Consider the following 13,738-nt stretch of genomic DNA (forward strand, 5'->3'; position numbering starts at 1 on the left):
TTTAAAGCTATGTTAAAAATCCATGTCACACACACACACACACACAACAATTATAATGAACCTTTCAGTATTCACAAAAATTTTCTATCCATAATTTGTTATACCACTTTTTATTTTATGCTTAGTTAAATAATTTTACATTATATAGTACCCATAAACTTTTTGTGAATATGCTTATGCTAAATGTATTTGACTTTTGCCAATTACTTTTCATTGACTTACGTTTATAAGTACTTAAACTGTTTTCATTATCAGTTTATCCACTGTAGATTTATGAATTTAAAACCATTGAATATGCACCTTATCACATCTCGCTTGCTATTTATGTAGGCTCCATCACTGGTAGACAAGATGATAGCTGTAGGAAGTAGCAACATAAAGTCCCCAGCAGCCTCAACTGAGGCTCTCACTAACTTGCTCAAGAGGCCCTGGGACCCTGTCATCAACACACTGTCTCAACATAAACTGGTAGGTACCTCTTTTGACAACAGGTTCTGCATTCTCTCTGTTCTAGGACACACGGTACTAATTATATGGAAGAACTGTGAACCAGTCTAGAAATGGGTGAACAAATAATAGAGTATATACGGGTTTGGTGGTCCATAATTGGTTAATAATGAAAATTAAAATTTTAGTAAAAATATCTTTTGAGAGCTTATCCTATCTGTAATTTTAAAATAATATAGACAAAATTCTATTGATGCAACTTAAGTATTTTTACATGCTTGACTTAGGAGTACTCAGTAATGAAAGTAGCACCTGATTCATTTGGTGCAGAATCAATAACGTGTTTCATGCACATGTAGATTAAAAAAATGCCGTGGGTCATATGGTGTTCTCCACACAGAAGATTGCACCAAGGATAGTTGTGCATGGAGAAATATAAGTCTGATCATCAGCACCCATAAATTTTATTATTGAATTTTGAATATGATGGTGTTTTCATATGTTTACTATGGGAGTTGAATTGGTACCGTGACTCCTACATGTGACCTATACCATAATAGGAGTCTATTGTTTCCATGGTTACCATGTGCATCCAGAGTATTATTTGGGTGGTTTTTGCATATGACAATCATAATGGAGTCTTTTTTTCATGGTTTGCATGTGATTTTCGAGAAATAAATCTATGCAAAAGACAAATGGGAAGGGTTTTATACACTGGACAGTGGCAGTAGATAGCTCAGGCCATGGGGAAAAGAGTATAGTTTGGCCTGATGGCAGAATTTCATATGATGGTACCCACAGATTGGCCTATATGGTTAAATACCATTTAACACATGCAACAGTTCCCCAATAGGGTGTGGGGGAGAGATTTTAAATGTAAGTCACTTATGTCACAATCACTTATGTATCCATGCTGATCATTTAACTTTAGAGACACATTCAGTAGATCAAAGCAGAGAGCACTGAAAAAAAATCAAGGACTGCGCACAAAACTGCACATGCTGCATTGCCTCAACCTGTAAGTTGCATTATTTTATGTCGAGTCACATTGAATATCAATTATATCTGTCTTATTTCCTGTCATAGAATTAAACTCCTTGACACCTTTTCTATGTTCAGCCATGTCTCTCATATTGGTACATTAAATTTTTGGGCAAACAATATTGGAACTTTTCTGCATCCCTTTAGTTGAGGGAGCAGGGAGGGACATTTTGCAAAAGTCCTATCTGTATTGCATTATTTACACAGGTAGTTTTTCTTCCCCAACCTCTCTTTGGCATCACTTCATACAGTTGAAACATTCTTGATGTATAATTGCATGTTGAACATATTGCCCTCTCCCACCACACCAGACCTCTTTTCTCTTCATGTACTAAGTCCCATGATAGAAAACCTTTATAGTCAGGGTGTTGGAATTGGTGCTCTCGGAACACATTGTTCCACAACTTAGCATTTTTTCCTGTATGCACTAAGCAATATGTGTTTTGTTTACCAGATATGTTGTTGTGAATAGATGAAAACAAGCTTCATGTCAGAAATATGGTTTCAGATTTGAAACAAAAGCTATTTATAAAGGCAACATTGCACTGCACTTACTATCAAGTAATAGTAAGGAATCATTTAGCTGTAAATTAGAGCTTGCTATTTGGTTTGCCAAATCAAGGTGTATTACCTCCCTTTTGACTGTAATTGAGTGATTGCAAGGTTTGCTTTGTTTCTCTTTTTTTCAATAATTTATGCATATTATTCAGCTTTATATTAAAAAGTAAGTAATTTAACACTGCTTATAGAGGAAAGTAGCCACAATAATGATTTTGAGACTTTTTCTTAACTTTTTATGAGTTTTTGGCTAAATGTAGGTATAGATTTATGTATTAGACAACTTTAATATGCAGTTCATTTCTATTACTTAAATTTAACAAGTAGTTTATGCAGTGATAAGTTTTATCAGTGTCTGAATATTCCATAGAAACATGGATTTTCCTTGGCATCGCAAAGTTATCCACATATTTCACCACTCCAGCTTACTTCTTAGCTTGGGCCGCAGCAGTTTGTTCATGGGCTTTCTGTCTCCAACATCAATGTCAGCATTATAGGAACTTTGGATGGCTTTTTCAAATTTGTCTCTTATTGTCCTTCTGTAACAGACCTCAAGTGGCTGTGTCTTTTGGGTTATGCACATTTTTCCCCTTGTTGTGGGGAACATTACCAGGCTTGAAGAAATTACTCTGTCTATTCTTTGCTTCCTCACCGTTCCCATAGTTTTATACTAAAAAATAGCACGCTTTTATTTAATTCTTCAGTATAATAAAGCTTATGGAACTTTTCTTTGGGTTTTTTACCTTTTTTATTAAGATTTGGGGGTGATGAATCACATGTGATGATAGTTTAAATAAGTTTGGAATGTCAGCATCTCTTGATGCTTCATGGGAGTGTGTATTTGTTTTAGTCACAAAAGGGCAATGGCCTCTTATCATTTTGACCTGTCATGTGGCACAGTTATTAGTTTGGTTTGATTGATATGAATAGGGATGCACTGCATCTTATTTCTCTGAGAGTCAGCAAGAAAAGGAATGCAATTTTGAAATTTAAAACATTTAAAACTTGTCTTATAGCCATTGAGAGATGAAATACAATGTGTCATGTAATTTGTTACCCTGTGATGTCATACTTGCTGATGTCAGCATCCTTGTGTTTCTTTTGTGTATCATGCATGCCATAAAAACATAACATGAAGATACAAAGGCAGAAAACAATTATTTTAATAACAAGAATAAGCCACTAATAAGTATAATACAACACAGCAACATGTAATGGGGATGCAATTTAGCTATAGACAGTGGTATCACATAGAATGCTCTTGCACTATTATCCATGCACAAGCATGACCAATTCTTTCATACAGTTATGCTCCAATATTAATGAGTAAAATACAACTTTTTCTTTCAAAAAATTAAATCTGGTTATAGGAAACACTGTACTAATTATACAGAAGAACTGTGAACCAGTCTAGAAATGGGTGAACAAATAATAGAGTATATACGGGTTTGGTGGTCCATAATTGGTTAATAATGAAAATTAAAATTTTAGTAAAAATATCTTTTGAGAGCTTGTCATATCTGTAATTTTAAAAAATATAGACAAAATTCTATTGATGCAATTTTAGTATTTTTACAGGCTTGACTTAGGAGTATTCAATAATGAAAGTAGCACCTGATTCATTTGGTGCAGAATCAATAACATTTGTTTCATACACATGTAGATTAAAAAAATGCTGCGGGTCATATGGTGTTCTCCACACAGAAGCTTGCACCAAGGATAGTTGTGCATGGAGAAATATAAGTCTGATCATCAGCACCCAGAAATTTTAAGCTATTGAATTTTGAATATGATGGTGTTTCCATATGTTTACTATGGGATTTGAATTGGTACCATGACTCCTTCTAAACTCCTACAATATTCTCTCTTATGGGAGGTTGGAGTTATCAGCTTTGACAAATGGTCTCATCTTGGAAGAGGTAAACACGGCAATAGTGACATGTAGGTATTACATAAATAAAGTTAGCTTTACAAAGAACTACATTTCATCAAAATAAAATCAAGTTACACATAAATGTTCTTTTGACAAAAAAAATATTCAAAGGTAAATAGTCTTATAAAAAGGAATTTTTATCAGCATTATCATTAAATCAACCTTTTGCATTGTGTTATGTGTGTTAACTCAAATCTTAATAATGTGTTGGATCCATGCATATTAATGAGATGATCATACACTCGGATTGGCTGACCATGTTACTACACTCGACTATTTCTAATCCATGCATATTAATGAGATCTTACACTGGGATTGACAGACCATGTTACTACACTCAAGACTATTTCTAATCCATGTATATTAATGAGATGATCATACACTGGGATTGACAGACCATGTTACTACACTCAAGACTATTTCTAATCCAGTTTTGATCAAATTTGATAAGTGAAGGCTGTAATTAGAAAATGAACTGGCCCACCGGACTAACTGCTTGTAATATTAACTGGCTGGAAGTTAAACATATAGGTCTCCAGCTGGCAGGCCAGTTCATATTTCAGCTCGTGTTCAACAGCCATTCAGAATTTTCTTATGCAATTTGTTGTGGACATTTTCACCTAGATTACACTCATCCTTTATGGGTCTTTTTTCTTGTTAGTAAAATGATTGCCCTTTGATCTAATTTTTGTTTTAGCACCAAAATTGCCAATGATTTAAACTGAATTTTTTATCCTGCTTAAAACTTTTGAAGTCTTGCATGAGTTTGATTGCTGTCATCATTATATAAACATCTTTTTGGATACACACTCACATTTGTTTCCACAACATGTATATGCCTTTGTTTAGGGCACTGACTTGAGAAATTGTAGCAAGTGAGGCCCTTTGCAGTGCACCCATTTTTGATATCTCTTGTACTGTAATGAAAGTTAATGGCATTCAGAATTTAAAAAATTTGCAAGTCTTTCTGGGCACTTTCAGAACTCCTACATGCTTGTAATTTTCACAGTTTGAGGTAAGTTGGTCATGCCAGCAAAGAATTGTTTTACAAAATAATTATGGTTGAAGAAATATTTTTTCTCAGATGATGGGTTTTTCTTCTTTGAGTCAGTATATGTGGATTTTTAATCAGAAATACTGCAATATTTTGATTTCCTTACCATCCTTGCTTTTATATTGATTAACTACTTACAGTATTATACTTTTTTTTAGAGAAAACTGCCTGGCAATCCCCTCCTTCTTGTTGCCCCAAGTGGACCCACTGTAAACAGTAACACTTTTTCCCGCCGTATGAGATTTTGGAATGGCCAGCTGTCCAATCTAGGGAAGGTGATCCCAGTCACCATGCACACTGTCAATGGCGGAAGTGGGGTTAGTATAGCCCAGTGTCTGGAACACATGATTGGGGCTGTACGAACCAAGGTTGTGGAGGTATGTGGATTAATTGTAAGATGCTTTATTATTTCATTGATTGTTATATTGTTATTGTCAAGCCCACTTTGGCAGAAGCTTGGCTTAGTGATCACTTTTTTCATTTGTGTAAATGTCCATCCATCCATTTGTCATATGTGCATAGGTCTGTCCACGTCAGAGATGAAACTCAATATTAAAGTTTCCCCAGGATGATTGACCACAGAGTCACTTCATATATAGTTTGTATATAACACCAATTTGCCACTCATTGCTAAAGTTGCCCCAGAATGATTGACCACAGAGTCACTTCATATGTTAATATAGTTTGTATATAACACTAATTTGCCACTCAGTGCTTAAGTTTCCTCAGGACAGTTGGTCAGAGAGTCTCTAAATATGTTAATACAGTTTGATCTATACAACATCATGGTTGTGACTAGCATTTGGTTTATTATTGTGTAAAGACTTATTTTTGGAGTCATGATTATTTTGGTGACAGTTATTCTTAAAAGTTCTGTTCTAAGTGTCACTGCCCTTGATTATGTTTTAATATCAATAAAAACTATATTGAAAAACATCATGTTCAGCTCTAATGCAGTGTAATTTGGATTGATCCAGTTCTTCATGTGTGGGAATGTTGAAAGGGTAGGTTAGAGTAAAACAGGTGAGTTTAAATCTCGCTCATCAATTTTTTATATAAGAATGTTCATCTTAGATGAGCCAGAGATTTGGAAAACTTTGGTCACCGTCATGTTTTCACTAATAGTGAATATAATTATGTTACACCACATGTTAGTAGCATAGCGTCAATGACTTTATAATGCCGTAAATGACTGGAACCTATTAGCCAGTTATATGAAAAACATGCTATTATGAATTGTTTCTTAGTGATAATTTTTTTTTATTTTTGAAATCAAACTTTAATTTGTGACACTTAATTGTAATCTGTTAACTTAATCAAATATACAATTTTTGTTCGGAAAATATACCCTGCCCCAAATTCTTGACCCATCGGGACCCCATTGGAAAAAAGTTTAGTAAACTTTTATGGGCCATCCTTGGTGCGTCACTTTATTTTAAAGGTATGTATGCATATATATATTATATGTATGTATGTCTATATTCCAATTGTTTATTATGCTTATATAAATATTCTTTGTCAGTGTTACTTAATTTTTATATGTATTGTTGTATTGCTAATTGTTATTTTCTGATTCTGTCCCAATAAATTATTATTATTATTAGTATTATTATTATTATTATCTAAACATTTTGAGCACAAAATCCTAATTATGATATTTCAAATGAATCAGCGATAGAAAATTATGCAATTTTTTTTATCACTGATTCATTTGAAATATAATTAGGATTATGCAAAAAGTAGTGAATAGAAAGTAAAGAAAATACAGTTTTATGATATTTTTTTTCAGCAAGTTTTGGAATGCCAAAGTTTTCTAACTTGTTACTTTCTCAAGCATCATACTGAAAAAGTTCTCAAGACCAAATTATTCTATAATGATTAAAATATGGGGACAAGTTTATTATATAATGATTAGACTATAGGGACAAGACTATTTTATTATAAGAATATACAGACATGACTGTTAGATAATAATAAGAACATGGAGACATGACTATTAGATAATTATAAGAATATGGAGACATGACTATTAGATAATTATAAGAATATGGAGATATAACTAGTATAAAATGATAATGTATGTACAAGACAATTATATAATGATAAGAATATTGGGACAAGATTGTTATGCAATTAGAATATGGAGACATGACTTATATACAGTGATAAGAATATGGAGACATGACTATCATATTATAGTAATATAGCTACAAGACAATTATATAATGATAAGAATATTGGGACAAGATTGTTATATTATGATAAGAATATGGAGGCATGATTAGTATGTTTTGATAATGAAGGGGCAGACTTATCTAATGATAAGACTGTGGAGATTTGACTTGTGTACAATGATAAGAATATGGAGACATGACTTATATTCAATGATACGAATATGGCAACATGACTTAGGAAATGGCGATAAGGGACAGACAATTATATAATGATAAGAATACAGAGATATGCCTTAGATAATGATAAGAATATGGAGATATAACTATTATACAATTATAAGAGTATGGAGACATGACTATTATATAATGACAAGAGTATGGAGACATGACTATTATATAATGACAAGAATATGGAGATATGACTATTATATATAGATAAGAATATGGAGACATGACTATTATATAACATGGAAATCTTCTATATCACAATATCACATGGAAACCTTCTAATACCAAAACCAAGAACAGAGCAATTTAAAAAGAGTTTTCAATACTCTGGTACAGTTCTGTGGTATAAGCTTCCACTACATGTAAAATCTGCTGAAAATATTAGAGTATTTAAGAAAAGATATGAGCATGTATGTGTTTCTAATAGATAATGGAATTTAGTATTTTAATACTAAGCATGTTAAAATAAACACTAATTATTGCAATCTTCATATAATGTGCAATGTTATACTCTCCTTAAGAGGGGGGACCCTGAGTGGCCAAGTGGTCTAAAGCGCTCTCCGTTACGGATCACTGCCATCTCACCGCTGTCTCGTGGGTTCGAGTCTAGGATTCGGCAAATGTGGATATGTGAGAAAGCTTGCCGGTAGCTTCTCGTGGGTCGGTGGTTCTTCCCGGGGTTTTTCCGGGTTCTTCCTCCACCATTAATACTGGCCGCCATACATAGCCTATCATGTGCTGAAAAATGGCGTTAAACCCAACAACAAGAACAAGAACAATGCCTTAAGAGGGCCTCAAGGGAGAATAGTCCTTGACTAATGAGTCACCCTCTATAAATAAAGCATTATTATTATTAGTATTATTATTATTATTATATATAGATTAGAATATGGAGACATGACTTATGTACAATGATAAGAATATGGAGACATGACTTATATTCAATGATACTAATATGGAAACATGACTTAGGAAATGGCAATAAGGGACAAGACAATTATATAATGATAAGAATACAGAGACATGCTTTAGATAATGGAATATGGAGATATAACTATTATACAATTATAAGAGTATGGAGACATGACTATTATATAATGACAAGAATATGGAGATATGACTATTATATATAGATAAGAATATGGAGACATGACTATTATATAATGATAAGAATATGGAGACATGACTATTATATATAGATAAGAACATGGAGACATGACTATTAGATAATAATAAGAACATGGAGATATAACTATCATACAATTATAAGAGTATGGAGACATGACTATTATATATAGATAAGAATATGGAAACATGACTATTATATATAGATAAGAATATGGAGACATGACTATTATATAATGATAAGAATATGGAGATATAACTATTATACAATTATAAGAGTATGGAGACATGACTATTATATAATGACAAGAATATGGAGATATGACTATTATATATAGATAAGAATATGGAGATATGACTATTATATATATATATATATATATATATATATATATATATATATATATATATATATATATGAATATGGAGACATGACTATTTTATATAGATAAGAGTATGGAGACATGACTATTACATAATAATAAGAACATGGAGACATGACTGTTAGATAATAATAAGAACATGGAGACATGAATATTAGATAATAATAAGAACATGGAGACATGACTATTAGATAATAATAAGAACATGGAGATATAACTATTATACAATTATAAGAGTATGGAGACATGACTATTAGATAATGATAAGAATATGGAGATATGACTATTTTATGATGATAAGAATATGGAGACATGACTATTATATATAGATAAGAATATGGAGACATGACTATTATATAATGACAAGAATATGGAGATATGACTATTATGTATAGATAAAAATATGGAGACATGACTATTATACAATTATAAGAGTATGGAGACATGACTATTAGATAAGAATATGGAGATATGACTATTATACAATTATAAGAGTATGGAGTCATGAATATTATATGACAAGAATATGGAGATATGACTATTATATATAGATAAGAATATGGAGATATGACTATTATATATAGATAAGAATATGGAAACATGACTGTTATATATAGATAAGAGTATGGAGACATGACTGTTATATAATGACAAGAATATGGAGATATGAGTATTATATATAGATAAGAATATGGAAACATGACTATTATATATAGATAAGAGTATGGAGACATGGCTATTATATAATGACAAGAATATGGAGATATGACTATTATATATAGATAAGAATATGGAGACATGACTATTATATATAGATAAGAATATGGAGACATGACTATTATATAATGATAAGAATATGGAGACATGACTATTATACAATTATAAGAGTATGGAGACATGACTACTATATAATGACAAGAATAAAGAGATATGACCATTATATATAGATAAGAATATGGAGACATGACTATTATATAATGATAAGAATATGGAGACATGACTATTATACAATTATAAGAGTATAGAGACATGACTATTCTGTAATGACAAGAATATGGAAATATGACTATTATATATAGATAAGAATATGGAGATATGACTATTATATATAGATAAGAATATGGAGATATGACTATTATATATAGATAAGAATATCGAAATATAGCTATTATACAATTATAAGAGTATGGAGACATGACTATTATAAGAATATGGAGATATAACTATTATATATAGATAAGAATATGGAGATATGACTATTATATAATGACAATATGGCGATATGACTATTATATAATTACAAGAATATGGCGATATGACTATTATATAATAATAAGGTTATGGAGACATGACTATTAGATTATAATAAGAATATGGAGACATGACTATTATATAATGATAAGAATATGGTTGTTTTTGTTGTTCTGTGGTTAACGCCATTTTTCAGCACAAGATAGGCTATACATGGCAGCCAGTATAACTGGTGGAGGAAGAACCCTGGAAAACCCAGGGAAGAACCACTGACCCACGAGAAGCTACTGGCAGGCTTTCCCACATACCCACACTAGCTGAGCCTTGGACTCAAACCCACACAGACAGAGGTGAGATGGCAGTGATCCGGAACGTTGAGCACTTTAGACCACTCGGGACCCCATAAGAATATGGAGATATGACTATTATATATAGATAAGAATATGGAGATATGACTATTATATAAAAAACAAGAATATTGGGCAAGATTTATATTTGAACAAATGGTTTATTAAAATATCTTCAGTGGTTCAAAACTTGTACTCTGGACAAAGATACAGGTCATGGAATTACATTTTCATTTGCTGGTGTGACATTGATCTTGAGACAGTCTAAGTGACTTTGTGATATACCAATATCATGTATAGCATTTATAGTTTCCCAACATATATAGACACAAAACCATCAAAGTTGGCAAGATATCCATACATTAAACAGCAGTGACCAGCTCTTTTCAGTTACCCTGTAAATAAACTTCTAAACTACTATGATTGTTTTTATATTATTTATTTGGTTTTTATATTGCATGTATATATTTTCAGATTTCTCTAACATGAAATAAAATGAAGGTAAATAAAGTCATCATAGTTCACAGACTGCTTAGACTTTACTGGGAGACATGTTTTATAGTCTACAGTACTTACAGAGTGTATATCATGCTTAGTGTCGCTTATAGTCTTGTTTATTCCTAAAAATGAAAATGAAAGATGCAGATTTTGCTTGATTTGGTTTTTTGGGGGGTTTTTTTCCCCACCAAATCTCATTCTTATAGATCACACTTTAACTATACATCCATTGCATTTTTCTTTACATTGTTTCATTTGCTCAAGATTTACTATTTTTTGCTGTTATAAGTGATATAATCTGTATGAAAAGACACAGGCACATAACTAGCATATATTCACATAACTGACATATATTCATTAAAGAATGACCATAATATAATTCAAAATTTAGAATATAGACTGACAAGATCACCATAGACCCTGTTTGTGAGTTTGTGTTTTCATTCCATTTTTGATTTTGTTATTCTGATTGCTTTGCAACAGCTCCTTTTGATTATAATTGGTGGATTTGTCTTTTGTTTTTTGACAGATTTCCAGGTCATTTAATTGTTTAAGCATGAGACTGGCTTGGGTAAAAAGGGATGTTTGTCCAAAGGCAGTGCCATTACCCCTTTGTTCTTGGCCATTAAAACTTGTATGGCCTTTTGGTACACAATATTAGCATGATTACTGTAGCTGAGTAAACATGTACCTACATAAAGGTCACTTGTGTCAAAGCAAATCACCGTTGTCCACTTATTATTGTTATTTTCAAAGCATTGTTTCTGAGACATCCTTAAAGTATTTTGAGGCATTATTGAAGTTCAGTCCAGTGGTGTTGATGATTCGAAACCAGGAGATGTAATTCATTCCGTGCAGATTAAAATCTTCACTGTGCATGCATGATGTAGAAAAGATCAATCTTAATGTGAGTGATTAACCAAATACTGTTGTCGTTGTTTTAATACTGGTACTACATTTTAATGAGTTAATGAGTCAGAAAATGTAATTACTGGTGACTTTTGACAATTTTAATGCAATAATGCATAAACTGATAATATTAAGATGTAGTAAATATAGCATTTACTGTTAATAAAGATAAATTATTGTGTTAATGTGCGATGGTTTTCATCATCTGAAGTTGAAATAGATAGTTGAAATAGGTAGAAATGATAAGAAAACAGAGGAAAATTTGATTCTTTAAACCGATTTTCAAACATATTATATTAATTTATATCATGTTCATCTAATAATTCATAATGATAGACCCTTAAGTCTTTTTTATGTTTGTTAAAATACATCAAGCAATCAGTACAGAAAAAAAGACATGTAAGAAGAAAAGATTTTTAGTACATGCAGATATTTCTGTTATATCCTGTCCCAACTGTTATAGGTCATAACAAATTATTTTTGAAAATAAGTATGTCCCAAGACTTGTGGTGTCCCAAGACTTGTAGTGTCCCAAGACTTAAATCATTAATGTAGATGATGTGATGCATACATTGCATTACCACACACCCTGCCTCATGATCAAGGTCACGGCACTGTAATAGGTAATTCTTAGGCTTGTATTCTTGTCCATAGTATACTTTTTTAACCACATGAAATATAGATTCACCTTCAGGATGAAGATCCATCTTTATCAGGGGTGTAGGGTCAGGTATGGGGGAGAGGTGGGGGGTAGATTGATGTTAGCAAAATGCTCACCATCCTCTCGTTTCAACTTATAAATGAAAGATGTAAGAATAGAAGAATGATATGTCTCCCCTTATGTTGAGAATTGGTAGATATTAACAATAATAATTAAAGATAAGATTATGTCATTTTGTTTCCAGCTGAAAGGCCATTTTCAGAACAGACCTATTGTGCTGGTGGGATGGAATGTAGGAGCTCTTGTGGCTTGTCACGTAAGTTATTGCAGAAGAGAAGAAAATGACACTGTACTTGGATGTATTCTCTTGGTTTTTTTAACAGTGCATTATGGGGAAGGATAACCACATTTGGATATATTCTCATGGGGGTTTATAACAAAATGTGTTATGGTGGGGTCATTGTATATGAATGTATAGGGGTTTATAACAAAAGCATGTTATGGTTGGGTCATTGTATATGAATATATAGCGGTGTTATGGTGGGGTCATATTATATGAATGTATAGGGGTTTATAACAAAGCGTGTTATGGTGGGGTCAATGTATATGAATGTATAGGGGTTTATAACAAAAGCGTGTTATGAAAAATTGAAGCTCAGAAGGCATCTGGAAAAAGTGCAGTTAATTACTATAAGATGAAAGATTTCTTGCATGAGAAAACAGATGTAGCCCTCTGTCAGAATATGCATACTATATGTCGCCAATACAAGCACCAGCTTTAATGGAAAAAGGCTCTCATTGAGAAGGAAAAGAAATGATTGCACATTGAGCCGAAAATGTCAGTGTTGACATAAAGGAAGACTAAAGAAATCTTTGCCAAAGCTGCAAAAAGAGCTTGACTGGCATATCAACAGGTTGTGTCCAGTGGAGAAAAAGACAAGTGAATGTATGGGATTATTTGAATATAGTTGATTAACTTGGTTGTTTATTTTACAGATTTATTATGAAAAGTGAGAAGTATAATATGTTTGCAGCAAAAATTGACAAATTATTGTGACTTATTTATGATGTGAACACTGACATGCACATGAAATAAATAGTATCAATAGTATTGGAGAACAAATTCATG

At 32.1% G+C, this 13,738-nt stretch overlaps 1 protein-coding gene across 2 annotated transcripts in view; it reads left to right on the forward strand.

Annotated features, from left to right (window-relative positions):
- LOC149795609 (uncharacterized) overlaps window positions 1–13,738 on the forward strand; it is a 63,668-nt gene that overhangs the window by 23,765 nt on the left and 26,165 nt on the right. For both annotated transcript variants that reach the window (XM_089965433.1, XM_089965434.1), the window contains exons 7-9: window positions 331–468; window positions 5,192–5,410; window positions 12,854–12,925. In XM_089965433.1, coding sequence (XP_089821559.1) covers window positions 331–468; window positions 5,192–5,410; window positions 12,854–12,925 — 429 coding nt within the window. The remainder of the gene's footprint in view (window positions 1–330; window positions 469–5,191; window positions 5,411–12,853; window positions 12,926–13,738) is intronic.

The sequence above is a fragment of the Sinohyriopsis cumingii genome, chromosome 7 (assembly GCF_028554795.1).
Source record: "Sinohyriopsis cumingii isolate HCF-2022 chromosome 7, ASM2855479v2, whole genome shotgun sequence".
Classification (NCBI taxonomy): domain Eukaryota; kingdom Metazoa; phylum Mollusca; class Bivalvia; order Unionida; family Unionidae; genus Sinohyriopsis; species Sinohyriopsis cumingii.